Source organism: Triturus cristatus, chromosome 6 (assembly GCF_964204655.1).
Source record: "Triturus cristatus chromosome 6, aTriCri1.1, whole genome shotgun sequence".
NCBI classification, from domain to species: Eukaryota; Metazoa; Chordata; class Amphibia; order Caudata; family Salamandridae; genus Triturus; species Triturus cristatus.
This window is the reverse complement of record NC_140589.1, coordinates 1,119,096,770-1,119,119,462: the sequence shown is the minus strand read 5'-3', so window position 1 is coordinate 1,119,119,462 and position 22,693 is coordinate 1,119,096,770. Positions and strand designations below refer to the sequence as shown.

Below are 22,693 nucleotides of genomic sequence, written 5' to 3'. Positions count from 1 at the left end.
AGAACAGCCCCCTCCGCTCGACAGCGGGGGCAGGACGCCGTAGGTGTGTGAAAGTAGCATTGAACCTTAGCTGGGGTTAGATAAGCTCGGTGTAAGATAAAAAATTGGATCTGCTGAAAACGGGCATTTCTAGAACACTTCCAAGAGCGCTCGAGCAGTTCAGCCCACGCTTTATCGGGTATGTCCCTTCCAATATCCTCCTCCCATCGCTGTTTCAACCTTTCAAGGGGGACTAACCGTTCATTAGTCATTCGCCGATACAAGCATGTGACCGCTTTAACGGTGCCCATTGCCAACACCACATACTGGCAAGCCATGGAGGTCTGCGGCTCCGATAACCCATTCCTCCACCGGCGCTGAATAGCTACAATATATGAACTGTTGACATGTCAACCCCCTTAAGCACGGTGCACCTTCTATGCATCTAACTTTATAGGTTAGGAGCACAAGGGTCTTAGAGGTGCTGATGAAATCTGCACATCTTCTGAAGCAGATAAAACATGTCAACCTATAAAACATGTCGACCTATAGTAGACACACTGGCTCAGTAAATGTCTCTTTGTGTCATATTACATTTTTAACCATATCAGAGGGCCCCTGTAATAAAAAAAATTGGGTTAGGGTTCCATGGAGATATTTTGAACCTTTTCTGTCCTAAGATCCCATTAACAATGTAGAGAATATCAAAGTGTTCCCTCCCACTGCGAGGTTGATCCACCTGGTGTTGAGTACCTTACCAGGTGAGAACCGGACGATGAAGCATGCCACATGATTAGCATGGGTGTGAGGTTTCTATAAGAACACATGTGGTGCGCTGGGTGAGCACTAAGCAGCTTAGCATATAGGCTGCTGTTTTTGGGAGATGCTCTCCTCTTTTGCTTTATATCAGGTAGGGGAAACTGAGGGACTTTCTCACATAACTGTTCCTCTCCCCTCTCATTGGTTTTGGGGGTGAAACATACCCAATGAGTTAAAAACTGTCCTGTTACGTGACAAGATGTGCAAAGATCCAGAAGTATCAGGCCCTTTTTATATTGGCTTTACTGGGGACAAGGAACTGATCCTAGTAGGGCTACTCTGTCCACATGAGTGAGGAACTATGGACTTAAGTATTTGTTAGTGTGTGAATACACCTATATATCACTTTTGCAAAACTAATTGCTCTCAATTGCACTATGTGCTATTTGTAAAGTGGCACTAGGTGCCCTTGTGTGTGCAGACCTTCTGGCTGACATTAAGCATCAGGTGCAGATCATGATGAACATGTCCCATTCAGAGCATTCATTCGTCAAGAGGAATCAGACGTCAATATAGGTTGAATAGCAGGGTGAGACCTTTGACAAAGTATCATCTTGGGGTAATTACTATTACCCCATCCAGAACTGGATTACTCTTATATAGCATCTGCTTTTGCATGATTTGGCAATTAAACTGGGAGACTGCACTGTAAACTTACATCATGGAGGAACAAGTACACTTACAAATCAAGAGCCCTCGGTTTGAACGAAACACGATGGATGTTTTCTTGAATGATTTTATGAAACATGGAATTAAGGAAGATTTTTACAAAGATACTGAACTATGGACATTATATTATTCTGGGTGCACCATTCCCTTCTCTTATCTCAGAGCACTAAATGATGATGAGTATCACTCCTCAGGCACTGTATTACCCCAAGCGGTAAGTTACTCATACTACCTATGTTCAAAGGAAACCTACTCTGTAAAAATAAATGTAATGAGCAATTACCTGATGTGTTATAGACCAGCAAGCTTATCCTAACTCAAATTATAAAATGTGCTCAATAAAACTTAAGCAATATAGGCTTTGAGACGAATACATGTTTTTAATGTTTTAAGACAGGAGTGTGTTATTCTGTTGTAGTTGTAGTGTGTTACCTTTATTCTCAAGAGAAACACAAACCAAAATATCCATCTTCTACAGAAATTTAACAATGGAGCAGAACATGTATTTAAGTTTAACTTCAATTAGAAGTCTTGCCCAGAGTTCTCATTCATATAATCAGGTGTAAATGTAGCTTACCTGCCGCTTATGACTGGTGCCATTGTTATTTTTCTTCTTCGTCCAGTTTGCGAAGCTTTAAATACTGCCGCTGCAGCACTACCAAACAAGGTGATGAGAAAGAGAGCTTTGCACACGACCATATTCAGCAGGGCAGCCACAAACTGGTTAGAAACAGAAAGAGAGTTGCATTCAAGGGAGGCTAGTAGTAGAAAGGCATGCCTACATTACACAAGCCCTGCCCCTACGTTCTGCTTGAGACGTCAAATATGACGTTTTTGTAATGGTCATGGGGTACTGGAAGTGAAATACTCACATGTTAGGTTCATGGCAAACCCAGGAGTCAAGGTCAAGTTTAGGGCAATTGTAACATCAAATATATCCGAAAGTCAACATCTAAGGGATACTTTGTGAAAATACTAAATGTTTTAGGAAAGGTGGCTATAAGGGTACAACTGTGAACTAATTACTATCTCCTAAAGTGGTTGTTTAAGTCTATAAAGTATGATAGATAATTTTATGCAGGCAAAATCTTTACGGAACAGTGATGGATATCGACGTCATCCATTTTTCTTCAACCAATAAAAACTGCCTTCAAAGATTCTAACCTGAGTGAGCATAGACTTCGAAACTACTTGAATGAGTCTATTAAAGGGCAGGGAACATTCTCGACCACTCTGGAAATGTTCAAGAAGAAGCCATGAACAGTTTGCAATAACTGCCATTGTCCTCCGTGGGCCTCGGCATCTTCAAATGTTACTAACAGTGAAGGGCATCCCATATCTATCTGGAAACGATTGTGGGAAAAGTCAACTTTCAAGGAGGTAGTAACTGATTCACAAAGGCAGAGAGGACCCCTTGGGACAAATTACTCTTTGGAGATCAGGATGGAGTCTAATGGTTAGTAAGCAGTGGACAAGTGAACAACTTTGTCCTCTTTTAAAGTTTCCCATTTCGGAATGCAAACTAAGAGAGGATGGTCTACTGTAACTTACAGGCCATCATGTCTGTGTTTGCAGCCAATCACAGAGGGTCTCAAATTGCAACCTGCTTACTGAATAATAATCACTATGTATGTTACAAAAGACCACTTTATCTAAATATTGAATATGTTCTTTGTTTGTGAAGAATGTAGTTGTCTTTGAAAAGAGACACATTTCTTGCTAGGCCATACTTTCAGAGCTTGGCGGGGCAGGAGCACCACCGTAAATTGGCAGAGCTTCCTCCACACTTAACTACAAGTTCCCTGTCCGATTTAGAGGTGGGAGAACTCTAGGGTTTTCAATGAAAGAGCCTCGCCTCACTTCGCTGTCAAATAGTTTGACCTGATGGCCTGTCTGCAACATGGCTGTCACTCACCCTATTTAAAGTGGGGCCACCATCATAAGATCACCTTGTCAGGTACCACCATGCAAGGCACCGCAGTTCCAGGCAGGGAAAGCTTTCAATGGCCACGTGCAGAGGGAGAAAAACGTTCTGTGAATCGTAGACATTGATATTTTGGTTTCAAAAACTAACTCCTGCAGCAGAAGGTTACTCTTGAAAAACATAAAAAAGTTGCAGAACGAGCAAAAAAAACATGATCCCAGTTCAGCAAAGTCTTCGGTTCAACCTCCGCACCAGTGGCTCCTCTAAAAACTTAGCGATTCAACGTGGACCACTAAATAGTCTGTGGTCCTCTGCCAGAAAGACTATGTCCTCCGGTGACCTGTGCCTGTTAATAATGACTAAATATGATTTTCCAGTTAGATATTCTGCTTATTGTTAAATACTCCACCCAGCACTTTGGATTAAGAGCAGCCTTAATGTTGTTCTCTTTTAGACATCTGCCTCATCCAGTGAGACCTTTTCTTTGCTATCATTTCAACCTTTTGTTAGTCTCTGGCATTGTTCAGCTGGTTAGGAAAAAGGCAGTAATTACCTTTTTGACACCACTGGATGTAAATAAATGGGTAGCTTTTATCGATTTCAAAAAACTTTATTTCGACATTTAAGTCGTAAAAGTAACAAACATTACCATTTTACATCAGTACAAATTAGAACAAGACATGATAATCAATATAAATTTGTACTTGCGCCTAAAGCAATAATGTTCACCATATTTAATAAATAAAATACTATTGCCTATACATCCAAAGGAGTAAAACCATTTCATAGTTGTTCAGCAATATTTAATCCTCGTCTGCTATAAACAGTCTTGGCAACAAAATATCCTTGACTAGGAATATGCTATACATAATTGGTTACATAGATAAATGAATTAGGGGGCCTATTCGATGGACTCTTTAGCAATAGTCTGTCTGGATCGTATTATCCAAGCCCACTTTATGTATTTTGCCATTGCTATAGCAGTTTTCGGGCTCGGATCTGAACATAAAATTCTTAAAGCTTCCTCGTGCCTTCGGATTCCTATTAGCCGACAAACAGATAATACCCATTTTTTCCGTGGGAGGACATAAAGGGGACAACAAAAACACAAAATGGCTCAGAGTTTCAGTCATATCCCCGCAATTTGGGCATTTGTCCTGAGACCCTTTGGCCCACTTAGATGTAAATAAGCGGATTGGAAGGGTACCTATCCTAAGCTGAAAGTAGAGTTTGCGATCAATTGGTACTTCGATCAAGCCCCAATACAATTCCTGTCTGGGGTATGCCTTAAATTCTAAAAATCTAGCTGTTAGGTGGGATGTACACCCCTTCACAGATGATTCCAACCCGATCATTTCCCAGTATTTTGCCTTCACAGTTTCTTTTGACGGAAAGATCGCATTTAGGGGATCATCCCACAGATTTCCCCATCCCAGTTTGTGTAGTAACATTTTTATAGACCTCAACCAGTCAATTTTGTGAAAGGAATCTTTTTCCATGATTTCCTTTAGGCCCAAAGCGTAATGCTTGAGCTCCTGGGTTGTCCACACCCTACGCCAGTACAGCAGAGGACGCAGATTGGCTGTATCTAGTAGGGTTTTCAGACCAAGGTCCCAAAAAAGAGGTAACGAAGGAGTACTTAGTGGCACCCCGACGATTTTCCGGATAAACTCGCTCTCCATGACATTCAAACGTTTTGGGTTATTGCCATAACCCCATAACTCGCCCCCGTATAAAGACGAGCTACGAATCTTCATCGAGTAAATCTCGAGAAGTGGGCCAATTGGTTGTGTCTGCGAGGTTTTAAATCTTTTTAAAAGGAAGCCTGTCTGTGGTTGGAACTTCAATATAGACAAATCAATTTTACTTTTCCAACACATGTTCTTTTGTAACGTAACTCCCAGATAAGTGAATGCGTCAACCTGCGCCAAAGGAACGCCATTCATAAGGATTACTCCTTTATAAGGTTTGTAAGACCTGCACGGTTTAGGACCATTAAGGACCATAAACTTAGTCTTGGCAACATTTATTTCCAGGCAACGTAGCAAGCAAAACTCTTCGAAGCGCTGGAGGGTAAGCTGCAGGCCACTCGGGGTGTTGGAAATCAGCAGTGTGTCGTCCGCGAACATGAGGACTGGGACGCGAGTACCAGCCATAGCCGGAGCATCCGAGGGGACCCGGGAGAGGAACACGGACACCCCGTTCACGAAAAGCGAAAACAGGGTCGGTGCCAAAACACAACCCTGCCGAACTCCTCGATCTACGGGGAAAGACTCCGTAACCTCTCCCTGCCGTCCCCACCGGACCCGAGCAAAGTTGTCCTCATGCAAGCGGACCACCAATGCCAGCAACTCCGGTGCCATCCCCAGCTCCTCCAGTACTCGCCACAGCTTGTCACGCAGGACTAGATCGAAGGTTGCCCGCAGGTCAACAAACACTGCGTACAAAACCCCTTTTTCTAGGACCACTGTCCTCCAGTATAGGACTATAAACTTAAAGACCTGGTCTATAGTGCTGGTTTTAGGACGAAACCCAGCCTGGAGAGGACTCAGGACATTACTAGCCTCCATCCAGGTCTGGATTTTGCCCAAAACCAGCCGGCCCATAATTTTTTGCATAGCGTTAATCAGACTAATGGGTCTGTAGTTGCTAGCCAGCGATTTGTCCCCTTTTTTATATATCGGGACAATTTCGGCACCTTTCCAAGATTGTGGGATAGCCATTCCCTGGGCTATAGCGTTAGCTAAATAAGTAATGAATATGCTACTTACCAGTGTGCATCTGTTCTTGGCATGTAGGGCTGCTGACATTCATATCTGTGCATAGATCGCCGCCTAGTGTTGGGTCCGGATGTTTGCACGTTGTTGTCCTGGAAGAGTCTTCGAAGTATCCTGGGATAGGTGACTCCTCCCCTGGACTACAGTGCGCATGGGCATCCTCTCCATCCTCAGATTGTTTTTCGCCATTGTGGCAGTGATGGAGTAGATACAGAAAGTGATGACCATGCTTACAGTAATTCTGAGAGCTGCAGCTGCTACAGGCGCCGGGGAGGAGGGAGGGCGATATGAATGTCAGCAGCCCTACATGCCAAGAACAGATGCACACTGGTAAGTAGCATATTCAGTTCGAGGCATGTGGGCTGCTGAATTCATTTCTGTGCATAGAATATATAGCAGTACCCTCTATTAGCGGCGGCTACCAGTGACAGCTGCAGCGGTCTGAAAAAGAGTTTTGAGAACAGCCTGTCCTACAGCTGCCTGCTGTTTTGATTGCACATCTACACAATAGTGTTTGGTAAATGTGTGTGTAGTGGACCAGGTGGCTGCTCTACATATATCATGCAAAGGAATGTTTCCAAGGAAAGCCATGGAGGCCCCTAACTTACGTGTTGAGTGGGCTTGTGGGGGAATCGTTAATGTGCGTTTAGCCTTTTGATAGCAAATTTGAATACATTTAACGATCCATCTGGCTATACCTGCTTTGGAGATGGCGTTACCTTTGTGGTGTGGGGCAAAGGCAACGAAAAGTTGTTTTGTTTTCCTAAAGACTTTAGTCCTGTCGATGTGGTGCATGAGGGCTCTCTTTACATCCAGTGTATGGAGTGCTCTTTCTGCGACAGTTTGTGGGTTTTGAAAGAAAACAGGCAGTTCAATAGTTTGATTCATGTGGAACTGCGATATTACTTTGGGCATGAATTTGGGGTTGGTACGTAGTACGACCCTGTTGGCGTGAACCTGTATGAATGGCTCTTGAATGGTTAGTGCCTGGAGTTCACTAACTCTTCTTAACGAAGTGATTGCCACTAGGAAAGCTACTTTCCAGGTGAGGAATTGAATCTCACATGAGTGGAGAGGTTCGAAGGGTGGACCCATCAGTCGGGTGAGGACCAGGTTGAGGTTCCACACCGGTGCTGGTGGGTGTCTTGGGGGAATTACTCGTTTAAGTCCCTCCAAGAAGGCTTTGATGGCAGGCACTTTGAATAAAGAGAGGTGCTGCCTGTTTTGGAGATAAGCTGATATTGCGGTCAAATGGACACGTATTGAGGTGTATGCCAGATTGCATCGGTACAGGTGTAGGAGGTAACAAATTATTGCTTTGGATGGATGCGTCTAGCGGGTTAATGTCAGTATTATTGCAATAAATGACGAACCTTTTCCATTTGGCTGCATAGCAAGCCCTGGTAGTGGGTCTCCTGGCCTCCTTAATGATGTCCATACAGTCAGGCGGCAGGTTTAGGTAGCCAAACTATAGGACTTCAGTAGCCAGATTGCCAGGTTCAGCTGTTGTGGATCTGGGTGCTGAATCTCTCCATGGTTCTGCGTCAAATGCGCGGGTTTGAGCCGCAGTCTTTGATGGGGCACCACGGAAAGTTCGAGAAAGGTGGTGTACCATGGCTGGCGTGCCCACGTTGGAGCAACCAGGACGAGTGTTAGTGAGTGTTGTCTGAGTTTGCGAGCCACCAGCGGTATCAATGGTGCTGGGGGAAAAGCGTACGCAAATCTGCCGGACCAGTTCATCCATATCGCATTGCCCTGCGACTGCGGATGTGGGAACCTGGCGGCAAAGCTTTGGCATTTTGCGTTTTCGCTTGTGGCGAATAGGTCTATCTCTGGGTGACCCCACTGCTGGAAGTACGGTTGGAGTACTGATGGGTGTAACTCCCACTCGTGCATCTGGTGGCTGTGTCTGCTGAGCAGATCCGCCATCTGGTTGTCTTTGCCGGGGAGGTGTTCCGCCATGAGGAACATGTTCCTCTGAATGGCCCACTTCCACATGCTCTGAGCCAGATGAGAGAACTGTGGAGAGTGTGTTCCTCCCTGCTTCTGTATGTAGTACATGGCAGTCATGTTGTCCGTCCGGATCAACACGACTTTGTTGCACAAGTGTACTTTGAATGCCTTCATGGCTAGGAAGATTGCCATCAGTTCTAGAAGGTTGATGTGCATCTTCTTTTGTTGTGTTGTCCATAGTCCCTGCACTGTGTAATTGAGTACATGAGCTCCCCATCCCTGGAGAGACGCGTCCGCTGTCAGTATTATTTGCGGAACAGGCTCTTGGAACGGTCGGCCCTTGCAAAGGTTTTGTGGATTCCACCAATGCAGAGAGTTGTATGCCCGACCGCTCACCAACACTAGGTCTTTTAGTTGCCTGTGAGCCTGAGTCCATTGACGTGCTAAGCACTCCTGAAGCGGGCGCATATGTAGTCTCGCGTGTGGGACTATGAAAATGCAGGAGGCCATCATGCCTATCAACTGCATGAACACTCGCGCGGGAAGGGAGTGTTGGGGTTTGAACTTGGAAATCAGCATTTGCATGCTGTTGATCCTCACTAAATTTGGCTGAGCTGTGGCTGCCAGAGTGTCTATGGTCGCACCCAGGTATTGTTGTACGTGTGCGGGTTGGAGATGTGATTTTGGGTAATTTAGTGAGAACCCCAGGCCGTGAAGGAGGTGAATGGTGCGGGACATGTGGCTGGCGCATTGCTGGGCTGACTTTGCCTGAACAAGCCTGTCGTCCAGGTAAGGGTATACATGAATGTGTTGCCTCCGTAAATGTGCAGCCACTGTAGCTAGGCACTTTGTGAAGACCCTGGGCGCTGTAGTCACGCCGAAGGGAAGAACCTTGAATTGGTAGTGCTGCCCCTGAATAGTGAACCTGAGATATTTTCTGTGTGATGGGTGAATGGGTAAGTGGAAATACGCATCTTTGAGGTCTAGCGTGGCTAGGTTTAGGGGTTTCCCCTCCCTGTTATGCACCATACAGATATTGTAACTCAATATACCTACGTTTACCAGCAGAGCGCCACTACTTCCTAACATTTGAATACCCTGTTCAAAAAATTTTGCAAGTGGCTAGGAAGTCTCCCTGTTTGAGCAATGGGAGGACTTGTTGGAGGGTGAGCATGTGGAAATGCTCTGAGAGAATGTAGCGGTTGAGGGGTCTCAGGTCTAGTATGGGTCTGAGTGACCCGTCCTTCTTTGGTATTAAAAAGTACAGGGAGTACACCCCCGTACCGTGCTCGTGGACGGGTACGACCTCTATTGCGCCTTTTTGCAGCATACTTAGCACTTCCTGCTGTAATAGCGGTAAGTGCTCTGAGGACATAGGACGGTGTCTTGGCGGTATTGTGGGTGGAGTTGAGGTTAATTCTAGGCAGTAACCGTGTTTGATAATATCTTTGACCCACCTGTCCGTGGTGATGGAGTTCCACGTGGACAGGAACCTTTGTAGCCTTCCCCCGACAGGTGTTACGTGGTCGGGAGGAAGGGAGAGGGCGTCACTGTTTGTTTTTGGGAGAGGATCTGGTATTGCCGTATCCGCGTCCTCTACCCTTTGTGCTTGAACCACGATATCCACCCCGGGTGTTTTTATCGTAGGTACTTTGGGTGTTGCCCTTGTTGTAGGTTTGCTGTGACCCCTGTCCTCTACCTGCTCCTCTATTTCCGGGGCGACGAAAGGAGCCACTCCGAAAGGTCTGCATTTGGAGAGCCCCCATGGACTTTGCAGTGTCTGTGTCCTTTTTTATTTTTTCTAGGGTGGTGTCAACCTCTGGTCCGAATAAGTAGTCGGGGTTGACCGGCTGATTAAGGATGTTATTCTGAACCTCCGGTTTGAATCCGGAGATTCGCAACCAGGCGTGTCGTCGTAACATGACGCTAGTGTTTATTGCTCTGGCAGCTGTGTCTGCGGCATCCAGCGCACACTTAATGGATGCGTTAGTGAGGAGTTGCCCCTCCCTGATGAGGATCTCTGCTCCCTCTTTGTATTGGTCAGGGAGATGTTGGAGTAATGTTTCTAATGTGTCATAGTGTGCGCGATCGTAGCGAGCTAGGAGCGCCTGAGTATTGGCAATACGCCATATGTTAGCTGCCTGGGCTGCAATCCTTTTGCCGGAGGTCTCTAGCACCTTGGACTCTTTGTCCGGGGGAGGAGCATCCCCAGTTGTCTGTGAGTGCGCCCGTTTGCGAGCATTGGCGACTACGATGGAATCCAGAGGCAACTGGCCTCTAATGTAGGTAGGGTCCCCAGGCGCCGACCTATATTTCTTGTCGATCCTGGGGTTTATTACTCGTGCCCTGGTGGGTTCTTTGAAAATGTCCTTTGCTGGTTTGAGGACACCTTTCAACATGGGTAGAGTTTTGATATTCCGTTCTGAGGATGCGAAAGTATCCATTAGAAAATTGTCCTCGATTGTGTCGGAGTGGAGTTGCACACCATGATTGGCCGCAGCACGTTCAATAAGGGCGTTGAATGCGGCAGTGTCCTCTGTGGGAGAGGTTTTCGCGCCATATAGCTGCGTGTCCTGTGTATCCATATGTGCACCCGGGTCTGCAGGGTCATCCCAAGCCTGATCAGGGTCCTGTTGGCCGTCAGGGTCCATGTCTCCGGGGTAGGGGACGTGGTCACCCATGTAGTCCTCCAAAACGTCGGTTTCGGAGTGTGTCGGAGAGAAGGACTGTGGATCTTGGTAAGAGGTATGGATAGGTTCGTAAAGAACTGGTTCCGAATCCACTGGCAGCTTTTTCTTTAGAGGGATCCGGTAGGAGTCCAAAGCTGGCTCGGAAGTTATCCTCCGCTTGTGGAGCATCATTCTGCCGGTGTCGGCATCGATGATGTGGGATGGTGACGTCTCCGTAGGAGAGCGTTCGGCAGGCGTGATCCTAGTGTGGGTGACACGTGTTCTGATTTCGAATAGTTTGGGTGCCGTGGATGGCGGCAGGCCAAAAGTGATGTTGGCCGGTGCCGGAGAAGCTTTTTGAGCTTTTTTCGGCTCGGAGCCTGAAGGGTCCTGCAGGGCTGCCTTTTCTTTGATGCGTTGCAAGGACGCTGCAACTTGCCGCACCTGGAACGCCGACGGTTCTTTGGCGCCGACCGGTTCTGTAGAGGCAGGCGTGGACTTTTGCGGCGCAACGGGGTCATCGAGTCGAGGAGAGGTAGTAGCCGTCGACGGCGTCGATGATTGTGCCTTTGGTGCTGCTTTCGAGGTAGTGTGAGACGCAGCAGCTATTTTGACCACTGTGGCTGGAGCCGATTGTTTCGTGCCGGGAGCCGAGGCGGTTTTGCGGCACCGATGGCCTTTTTCCGTGTGTCGGCGCCGACGTCGGCTGCTGCGAGCTCGGCACCGAACTACCGTTTGGTGCGGTCGGTGCCGACGGGTTTGGCTGGCGTCGAAGGTGTGGTGGGCCTCGATCCGACCAGTGTTACTTTCAGTTTCGGTTTCGATGAAGGGAAACCAGTCGTTTTGGGTAGTAATGGCTGCCGCTGAATGTCCGAGGCCGGGCCAGAGGGCGGGGCCGAAGAACTGCAGGATAGGTCTTGGGTAAGGCCCGAAGGCGATCCCTCAACCGGAGCCATAGACTGACGCACTGGGATATCCTCCGTCTGTACGGGTAGGCCTTGCTCGTCACCGGAGCTACTCTCTTCGGCCCCTAAGGCCTCATTGTAGTCTCCTACCTCGGTGTCGGCTTCGTCTCTGTGAAAGAGTCGTTCTTCGATGTCTTCCGATCCGGAGTTGTGTTCGGAAGCGGGGCTGGAGGGTAGGTTCTCCACGTCTTCCACATCTTCGTCCTCGGCGCTGAAGATGTTGGTCGGGGCCGGTGCCGCGTGCTGCGCTTCAAGTCTCGCTGCTCGTCGATTCCGGAGAGTCTTTTTGGATCGGAATCGGGCACAGGCCATACATGTGGACTCGTCGTGACCCGGTGAAAGGCATTTGTTGCACACCGGGTGGACGTCGACATGGGGATATTTCGCATTGCATACAGGACACCGCTTGAATGGTGTCCTCGATTCCATCGTCGAAGTCGGGTCGATGGTCGGATATGATGCGAAAAGAGTTGGTCTTGAAGTTAGTAAACTAACAAAATAGCTATCGATACCGATCGGGAACAGTACCGACGCGAACTAAAGGCCTTTTGGCCTGAAAAAAGTTTTTCCTAACTTGAGTCAAGATAAGCACATCCGAACCCAATGGCGGAAAAAAACAATCTGAGGATGGAGAGGATGCCCATGCGCACTGTAGTCCAGGGGAGGAGTCACCTATCCCAGGATACTTCGAAGACTCTTCCAGGACAACAACGTGCAAACATCCGGACCCAACACTAGGCGGCGATCTATGCACAGATATGAATTCAGCAGCCCACATGCCTCGAACTATATGAACGCCATCTTTGCCTGTCGTGCAGGAATACGTCAGCAGCGATACAATCCATACCGGGTGCGCGTCCTTGTGTTACCGTATCCAAGGCCCTATCAACCTCCTCAGGACTAAAGACAGGGTTGTTATAAAACACCTTCCCCTGGCAGAACGTGCTTACTTCCTCAACGCCTTTTGCGTATTGTGGCTTGAAAAATTCAACCCAGGAGCTTTGAGGAACGTGATTGTGCGGACTGTCAATAATCTCACCCCTCTTCCATTTAAAAATATCCCAGAACTTTTTCTGGTTTTTATCAATACATGCTGCCTTGAGCTCTTGCCACTCGCTCTCTTCCCATTCTTTTTTTGCTTTCCATTGAGCCCTTCTGTAAGTATTACGGGCTATTTTAATCATGCTTGGTTCTTTTGATTTGAGAGCGACGCCCAGATCTCCACGGGCTTGTTTACAGGAGGCGTTAAACCATTCCTCCTGTTTACTTCTAAGAGCTTGTTTTACTGAGAAAGGTCTACAAAAGTAAGATTTGAGTTTAACAAGTAAGTTTTCATGTATTTTCTCAGTCAGAACTAAAAATTGACTTGTAGTACCACCTGCTATCATTGAAATCAACGCTTTAGACTCAATACTATCTAATATACTAGGATGCTCTGCAACTTTATGCCACTTGAGGTGGCGCTCATCATTTGATAAAGCAGCTGCTTGTCCTGCCATTTCGGAAACTCGATCCGTTCTATCTCCCAAACCCAGATTAAAAGTAGCAACTAGTGGGTTGTGGTCGCTTTCAATTCGAGGCTTGACCAACATGTCCACTAGAGTATGCCACATCCTCAGGTGGACCAAAAGGTAATCTATATTACTTGCCCTGGTGCCATTATCATAAGTTTTACTGCGCATCCTATCTGATATGGTTCTGCCGTTAGCTGCCCTTAATTGGTTACCCAGGCAAAACCCTTTCAGAAACAGGGCCGCCTCAGTCCATTTACTAACTGTCTTCATCTCGAGCTGTGGAACCCCCCATCGGAGGTCCTCCTCCTCAGTTAAGAGCAAGTCTTGCGGCCCTAGCGGCTCAAAGGTCGTGTTGAAATCACCCGCAATCAGTGGAAGCACATCAATAGATCTAGTTTCAACAAGGGTGTCTAATGCTAATACCACCTTCGATTTTTTCCCACCTGGTAGGCCCCTAGCATACACATTATATATATCAATTTTAAAATTTAGTGGGAAATTCAACCTAATCCCCAAGATGTCGTTATTCAAAATTGGGATAGGTTGGATATTGCATTCAAGACTCTGTTTGATCCAAATGATCAAGCCTCCCACAGACCGGCCTTTAGGCCTTTTCTCAGCTGGAACATAAAAATTCAAATAGCCCAGCATGAACACAGGCTCTGTTGACCATGTCTCCTGAAAGAGACAAATATCGTGCCCACTGATAAAGTCTTACCAAAGGGATGATGATAATTTAGATCCCACAACCGCCACATTCCAGGATAAAAATGATATGTGACCTACAATGTTGTTTGCCCCTTCAGCGCTCTCAATGTTTGGTATCGAGGGAATAACGACACCATGCGGATAAGATAAACTAACCTCATTACTTAGCATTTCTCTATGAGGCACAGTCTGTGGACCCCATTCCCCCACCCTAATAGTGTTTGTTGGAGCAGGAAACCCATTGGCACCACTATTACTGTCCATTAAAAGCAGCACTCCCTGCTTTGAAACCTCCTCTGTCCCTGGGACTGCATATAACTTTTCGTGGTTAAAATAACCACTTCTAACATTCTGGCAATCGCAGTCCGCTAACCCAGATAACACATCAAATCTATTAATGGACCTGATGTCCTCAAAAGTGCGTCCATTTGTTAAAAATCCCCCACGTGTTAGCCCTCCTGGGGGCAGAGACATGGGAGTGTAAAAATAGGACAGTGGCATAGTGCTTATTAGAGATGAAGGGTCATCTTGGGGCCAAGAACAAATATGTTTCACACAGTGTCTGTCCCTGAAATTAATAATGACGCAATCCCCCTTTATCGACTTAGGTCTCCTGCCCACCCAGTTAACTCTTCTGGCAAACAGGATTTCGGCGCACATATGGGCCGGCAATGGTCGTTTGGCATTAATCCAGAATATACATTTATTCTTTAAGTCCCTATATAATTCCCTTGTTCCATTCACCAGGGGTGGAACCCCTGTCAGAACCACCACGTAAGGGGCTGCTTCGGGAGGGAGATGTATATCAATTAAATCTGCGGAAGCCTGTACTAGGGGCTGTGCAGGTATAGGCTGCTTGTCAATTCTATCTCTATTCCCCGGAGCTATATGGCACTTCACGTAATGGGGAATGATCAACTCTTGGTAGGTTGTCAACAACTGGGATGGCTTGGATCTCCTGGGGAATAGGGGGATTATTATTCACAATACCACATGCTAGATCGACAGTGGGAGATTTAATCTCAGAGCATGGGCCTGTCACACTAGGACACGCCTTTTGAGAACCAGGACCCTGTCGGCGCCCCCGTGGCTGGGCCGAGGCAAGTGAAAGTTCCATACATACAAGTCTACTTTCTATGGAGCCCAACCTTTCATAGATCGGTTCACATAAGTTCTTTAAGGTACTTTCCAATTTGTTCCAGAACAATGAATCTGTCTTCCGTAGTCTTGTTCCCCAAGGGCAATAATGGATTTGCCCTCACTTCAGTAATTATAGATTTTGGGCAGGGTGCAGTGTCCTTCCTTAAAGTAGAAACAAGGTCGGGCTTTTTTCCCAACGACTGTCCGTTGATTTCCCCTACGTTTTTTTGCCAGAGTTGGAACTAATTGTTGATGAGCAGAGCCCGTTTTTGTGTTACTTGCAGAGCGGGTCTTTATGCTTAACAAAGGCTTCGGGTTTGGGGCCGCTTTGCTAATACTCAAGATATCAGCAATTTCACTCGAAGTTTCAATCAATGTTGGAGAGCATATCATTATATCTTCATTACGCACCTCCACCAGGGGAGATGTTGAACCCAGTGAATCCGATATAACTGACTGTCGACGTGATGGTGACCTTATATTGGCCATACTTCCCAGAGAGGACCTCTTGTCACAAAGGGTGTCTAATGAGACTCTTTTTTCAGTTAGTTCTATATCTTTAGCGAGCACCGATTGCACTCGCACTAAAAAATTATCTAGAGTTCCCATTAGAGCTCCCCCAGACAATTGCATAGTGGGACCATCCCTTTTGGCATGTTTATCCATTGGTTGCGATAAACTAACAATCACAATACACTGACGGTAATCTCAGTTACAGAGAAGGGACTAAACCTTACCCAGAGTAGACCGTTTGTGACCCTTGAGCAACAAATGTTAGAAAAGGGTCCCGTTCCGTTCTCAGACGAGATCTCGGACGGGCTCAGACGGGCCCGCCCTTGGCCTGGGCTTCGCCCGGCGCGCACCCGCGCACGTCCCGCGAAGCGGGGGCCGTGAGCAGTCTTATAGCGTCAGGGTGAGAGGGCGAGAGTACGGGAATAGAACAAAGCTGGTTCCAATCACGGGGCTGCTGGTCCTCGCAGTCCCTTGTTTGCCTCTTTCCCTCTGACAACAGTCACCAGTGGCAATTTGGGCGACACCTCCAATGGCAGCACTCCGTGGTATTTAAAAAATCAGCAATTGAGGAGGAGCCTAGCGCGCATCCAAGATGGTCGCGTGAGCACAGGGCTCCCCGGACCCTTTCTGCTCCTCGGAATATATCCTGAGACTATCCTGATTTGGTTTATGGAATCTGGGAGATGAAGACCAGCTGATCTTATATCTCTTTTTAAAACTCTAATCGGACCTGGGAATCCTGAGTTGTCGTCGTCGGAACTTTTGGGACCCACCCGACGGAGGTGGCCGGGGTGAAGGGGACCCGTGGGGCCGGGCTGCAATTGAACAACAGCGGCCTCAGCGCGGTGCCAGTTGCCGATTCAGCACTTTCGGTTTCGGTTTTGGCCTTCAGGAGATCAGCTGGCGTGCGTGCTCAGGGTGGCGAGGTGCCTCCTGGGCCTCTGCCCGAGGCTTGCTTCCCTCTGCTACTGGTGGGCCTGACGCCTCCGACCCCTACACCGACAGTTTGTGGTCCTTTTGCTGGCGCCCGCACACCTCTTGATCGGAGGTCCCATTGAGAGACTGCGCTCACATGGCGGGCAAAGGGGGTCCGGAGGGGCGCAAGACCAAGGCTTCTCTGCGCGGGGGGCCGGTCCAGAGCAACAACATGGACCGCTACACCCAGGGCAGGGGGTCCCCTGGCGCTGCTGGCCTCTCCCCGGATGCTGCAGGGGGAGGCACGACCGTCTCTGCGGAACCTTCCCTGCAGGACATTATGGGCGCCATCGAGGGCATCAGGGAAACCATCGCGACGCAATATGAGGCCCTGGCCCGTAAGATCGACACTGTCGCGATCGATGTCACCCTGATTCGGGCCGACCTCTCCAAAACTAACGAGAGGGTCCAGGCCCTTGATGCACGGACCTCCACCCTGGGTGCGGAGGTGTCGGATCTGCGGGCCGCGCTTGGGGACATTAGAGTGGTCAACGACCATATGGCCCGGCGGCTTGAGGACTTCGAGGGACGGGCCCGACGCAACAACATCCGCATCATTGGTGTACCGGAGTCCTCCGACAGCCGCCCGGTGGACCTCGTGGTCGAGGAACTTATCATGCAACAGCTGTCCCCGGCTGGCCTAAGCAAATTCTTCGCCGTGGAGCGGGCCCATCGAGTGCCGGGCGGCCGGCCGCGGCCGGGGGCCCCCCCGAGGCCTATCGTGGCTAAACTGTTCCACTACAGGGACCGCGACGCTATTCTGCAGGCTTCACGGACCCGTGGCCCGGTCCGCTACGAGAACTCGACCATCAATTTTTATCCGGACTTCACACAACTGGTCCAGAAACAGCGGATGGGATTCCAAGGGGTGAAGCGCCGTCTCCGCGAGCTAGGCCTGAAGTATTCGATGATCTACCCGGCGAAACTACGAGTGGAGCATGGAGAGCGGACAGCCTTTTTTGACTCTCCTGTGGCCGCAAGTGACTGGCTGGACTCGCTGCCGGACGGGGGTGGCCGGCCCGGGCCCTCTGGGGGCACCGCAGGTGACGGGTCCCCTTAGACTGACATTTGGTCCTTGCTTTTGCGGTTTTGCACTGTACAGTTGGGTCTTACTCTTTTGCATACTGTGTCTTACCAGGACCCGTGAGGGGTGCGGGCGGGTTCGGGTCCCTTTCCTCCTCCGGGGTCTTTTTGTAGAATGGGGTTAGTGGGGCGACAGGCACACTGCAAGTTGGGGGGGGTCTTTGGCCCGCAGGGGTGCAGGGTGGGGGGAGTTGGACTTGGGGTGGGGTTGGGGGGGAAGAGGGGTTGTTTTGTTGTGTGTTTTTTGTTTACAGGGCGAGGTATTGATTTTTGTCCATATTTGGGAACTGTGCGGCGGGCTGGGGGCCTCTTGATCTATTGGAGGGGATGGGGGGAGACGGGTTGAGGCTTATGTCATGGAACGTCAATGGGTTGGGGGACCGTATTAAGCGGGGTGTTGTACTGCAATATTTGCGTCGTTTGACTCCTGATGTGGTGTTTCTCCAGGAGACGCATTTGGTCGGCAATGTCTGCCATGCGATGAACAGGGGGGGATACCGCCTCGTAGCCCATTCTGGTTTCACAACTGGCTCCAGGGGGGTGGGCATTCTCCTGCGAACCTCCCTTCCGGTGGAGATCACGAGGATAGTCTCGGATGACAGAGGGCGCTATGTGTGTTTGATTGGGAGGTGGGAGGGGCAGCCCCTTACCCTGGTTTCAGTCTACGTCCCCCCGGGCCTCCAGAACTCCACCTTTATTGACTTGGGTCGAATGCTGCTTGACCTTCCGGACGGCCTCCTGCTCATGGGCGGGGACTTTAATTCTGTGGTTTCGGGTGAACTGGATCGTCACCCACCAAGGACCCTCCCCGCTGCCCAGTCATGGCTGGGTGGGATGTTGGAGACCTTCGGCTTGGTGGATAGTTGGAGACTAATGCATCCGACCCAGTGTCAGTTCACCTTTCATTCGGGGGCGCATGGGAGTCTCTCCAGGTTAGACTACTTCCTTATGCCCGCGGCGCAGACTGGTAGGATTCGAGAGGTCAGACACCTGGCGCGTGGTATCTCCGACCATTCTCCGCTGTGGCTTCTCTTTGACACCGGGTCGCGGTCCGCAGGGCGGATAGCGCCCATTAACCCCTGGTACTTGCGGGACCCTGTGACTCGTGACAGCCTGGTTAAGGCCATGGACCAATATTTCAGTGAAAACGAGGGGTCGGTGTCGTCTGCGTTGTCCCTTTGGGAAGCCTTTAAAACTGTGATACGCGGACACGCCCTCGCCCAAATAGTGGTGGCCAAGAAGGTTAGGAGCGAGGCGGTGGTGAAGCTGGAGACTGACATCTCGGGGCTGGAGTCGGCCTTGGAGGCGAATGTTACTCCGGACGGGCTACATGCCCTTAGCCTGAAACAGTTCGAATATAGGTCCCTGGTCACTGACGCGGCCAAAACTATGTATAGGGAGCAGCAGGGCCGATTGTATGACGCGGGGGACAAGGCGGGAAAGTTGATTGCGTGGCTGGACAAAAAGGAGAGAGTGAATCGTGTGGTCCCCGAGTTGCGTGCTGCGGATGGTGTGTGTGTGACTGAGCCGGATGAGATTGTGGAATGTTTCGCCGACCACCTCCGGGCGGTGTACTCCCCGGTGACTGACAGGGATGAGGATGACTCTCGCCTCTTACTGAGAGATATTGCTCTGCCCGGCCTGTCCGTTGAGGACCGAGAGCGGCTGGACGCCCCCTTGTCGTCGGATGAAATAGCGACCGCGATTCGTTCCCTTCGCTCGGGCAAGGCTATGGGTCCTAACGGTCTGCCCATTGAACTATACAAATTGCGTCCTGATAAGCTTGCGCCCTTCCTCAGCCGCATGTTTCGCGACTCTCTTGCGGCGGGTTCCCTTCCGGCCGACCAGCGCTTGGCCACTATAGTCGTTATCCCCAAGGAGGGCAAGCCGCGAGACCGCTGTACTTCTTACCGGCCTATTTCACTGCTCAATGCGGAGCCTAAAATCCTGGCGAAAGTCCTGGCCAATCGATTGTTGAGTGTCGTGTGCGACCTTATACATCCGGACCAATGCGGCTTTATCCCGCACCGCAACACCGCTCTTAACTTGCGGCGTCTTCACGGTGCCCTTGCCAGGGCGGAGTTCCTCTCCGAACCGGCCGTGCTGGTTTCTTTGGATGCCACGATGGCCTTTGACACTATTGAGTGGCCATTCCTCTGGGCCGTCTTGGATAAATTCGGCTTTGGAGAGGGATTTATTGGCTGGGTGAGGCTCCTTTACACGGGACCCATGGCTCAAGTGGTGGTGAATGGGCGGGTCTCTCGGCCCTTTGCCCTTGGCAGGGGCACGAGGCAGGGGTGCCCGTTGTCCCCGTTGCTTTTTGCTCTCGCCCTGGAGCCACTCGCTGCCTGGCTCCGTTGGGAGCCCTCGCTTAGAGGGATCCGGTGGGGCCCGGGCTTTGAAGATCGGGTCTCGCTGTATGCGGACGACATTCTCCTGTATCTCACCTCACCACGGCAGTCGCTCAACGTCCTCTTTGACGTTCTGACCTCCTTTGGGAACAATTCGGGTCTCACGATCAATTGGTCTAAATCCTGCGTTTATCCCATCTCTGGTGGTCCTCCTCTCCTGCCGCCTCGGCTCCCGATTCAAATATCTCTGAGCGGCTTTAAGTACCTGGGGATATACGTTTCGCTGGACCCGGCGGCTCGCTATGAGCAGAATCTCCTGCGTCCACTTCGGCGACTGCGGGAGGACACGGCCCGGTGGTGCAGGCTGCCCCTGTCCCCGCTGGGTCGGGCCGCGCTGTTCAAAATGATGTCCCTTCCCAGGTTCCTCTATGCACTCCAGAACTCCTTCGACGTTATCCCAGTGGCCTTCTTTCGGGAGGTGGAGAGCCTGCAGAGGAGACTGGTGTGGGACGGGCGGGCGCGTATTGCTCTTGCCAAGCTCACTCTCCCCTGGTATGACGGGGGCATCGCGCTTCCTGACATTCGCAGGTACTATTGGGCCTCGCAGCTATCTGCCATTAACCACGCCACGTATGCGCCCGGCTTGAATCCGGCGTATGAGATGGACAAGTTCCTGCTTCCCGGCGGGAACTACAACAGGGCACTTTATTCCCGCCTGGCTGGCCGGACCCTTACGGGTCCTACTAAGATTGCTGTGCGTACCTGGAGGGCTGCCACGGCGGCCATGGGCTGGAGTGAGCGATTAACATGTGCTACTCCCTTGTTTGCCTCCGACCGCCTGGGCAGCTTGTGGACCACGAAGGGGTTTGACCAGTGGGACACGATTGGTATCAGCAAAGTGGGAGACCTGTGGCACAAGGGCGCGGTCAAGACTTTCGCGGTGCTCCAGGCAGAATACGAGCTGACCGACAGGGAGTTCTTCCGCTACGCCCAGGTTCGACACGCCCTGCTCTCGGTCTTCGGGGAGGGGACCAAGATCCCTGTTTCCTCGCCCCTCGAGGACCGCATACTTGACGGACATGTCCCTGATAGTACTATTTCTTTAATTTATAAAAAATTAATTAATCACCGGGCGGACCTTTTTGTGCGCCTTCGGGAGGCTTGGACTGGGGATGGGGTGGAATTGGACGACGAAGATTGGCAGTCGGCACTGTCGTCCCCCAAGGAGGTTGCCATTCCGGCTCGTCTCCGGTTGGTACAGCTCAAGATTCTCCACCGGGTGTATGTGACGGGTCCGCGCTTGGTCTCGATGGGATTTTCCGACGACGGGCTCTGTAAGCGAGGCTGTGGGCTCAGCGCCACCTTTCTTCATATCCTTTGGGAGTGCCGCGAGGTGGCGGACTACTGGCGCCGGGTCCACACGGTAATGGGACAGGTTACTGGGGTTGTGCTGCTGCCGGAGGTGCGTCGCTGTGTCCTGAATGTGTGGGAGCCCAATGACTACAGCGCGGCTCAGACTCGGTGGGCGGCCCTAGGGAACATGATTGCCAAGAGGGACATAGCGCAACTTTGGGGCGCTCAACGGCCGCCCACCGTGTCAGTATGGAAGGAGAATATGGACTGGTGTATGTTTAGGGAGAAGACAGTGTATGTGGCCCGTGGCAAGCCGGGGGCATGGGGTAGCATTTGGGGGCAATGGAACGCGTATCGCGGAGGCATCTGTACGCCCCCCCTGGTAGACACTGATATCGCCATGTCCCCCTGACCCTTGATGGCTCCTGGCGCCTTTTGGAACAACTACATATGGACGTTCATCTCCCTTGACCCCCTCCCCCCCCCCCTCCGTCCCCGGCCTCCCGGTACTCCTCTCTTTAGCGGATTGCTCAATTGTCCTGACGGGAGTTTCCCGGGGGGAGCCTGATCCGCACTGGTTTCCCTCATAACTCGCCTTTTGTTTTTTATTGTTTTTCCTTTTGTTTTTGTGATTGTTGGACTTACGCTTCCTGTTCCTCGAGAACTATCTGGAGCCACTGCGGGGCAGCGCCCTGGGAACTGATTGCAGCCTTGATATGTGTAGATTTCCTTCTGTACCTAGCGGCCGGCCCGGGTGGTTGTAGGCCCGTACTTGTAACCGAATTATTGTTCAATAAAAACTTTTTCAAAAAAAAAAAAAAAAAAAAAAAAAAAAAAATCAGCAATTAAAAAGTACACGCTAAAACTCCTTCCACGAACGGCACCTTTTATCTCATTTCTCTCCATCCCACATTTTCCTAAGAAAGTGTGGCTGCTGCACAACTGCAAAATCTCCTGGGATCATCAGGCCATTCTGATGATTTCCAGGTGGAATTGTGACCTACCAGAGTCCTTGTTTTATTCTGTTCTCCCAAACTTAGGATGCCAGACAGTGGCAGTTACAGCAACAGTGTTTCAGCACTAGCCTCACTGGGCAGGGACCTCTGAAAGACACTACATGGGATAAGTCTCAAATTGAACTACAAAAACCTGCTTATGTATGGGAATTGTAAGACCTGGGGTCTCCAGGCCCTATGGGGCGGTAACGTGACACGAGCGGACGGTCCACCAAAGGTCTGTGTGTAAAGCAACCATACAACACGCACCTCACATGCGACGAGGAACACACACAATAAGTGACG

At 50.0% G+C, this 22,693-nt stretch overlaps 1 protein-coding gene across 1 annotated transcript in view; it reads right to left on the bottom strand.

Moving 5' to 3' along the window:
* Positions 1 to 22,693, bottom strand: part of LOC146821053 (E3 ubiquitin-protein ligase PHF7-like) — a 1,746,711-nt gene that overhangs the window by 1,299,357 nt on the left and 424,661 nt on the right. Inside the window, exon 3 of the mRNA XM_085611988.1 lies at positions 2,045 to 2,187. Coding sequence (XP_085468114.1) covers positions 2,045 to 2,166 — 122 coding nt within the window. The 5' untranslated portion in view covers positions 2,167 to 2,187. The remainder of the gene's footprint in view (positions 1 to 2,044; positions 2,188 to 22,693) is intronic.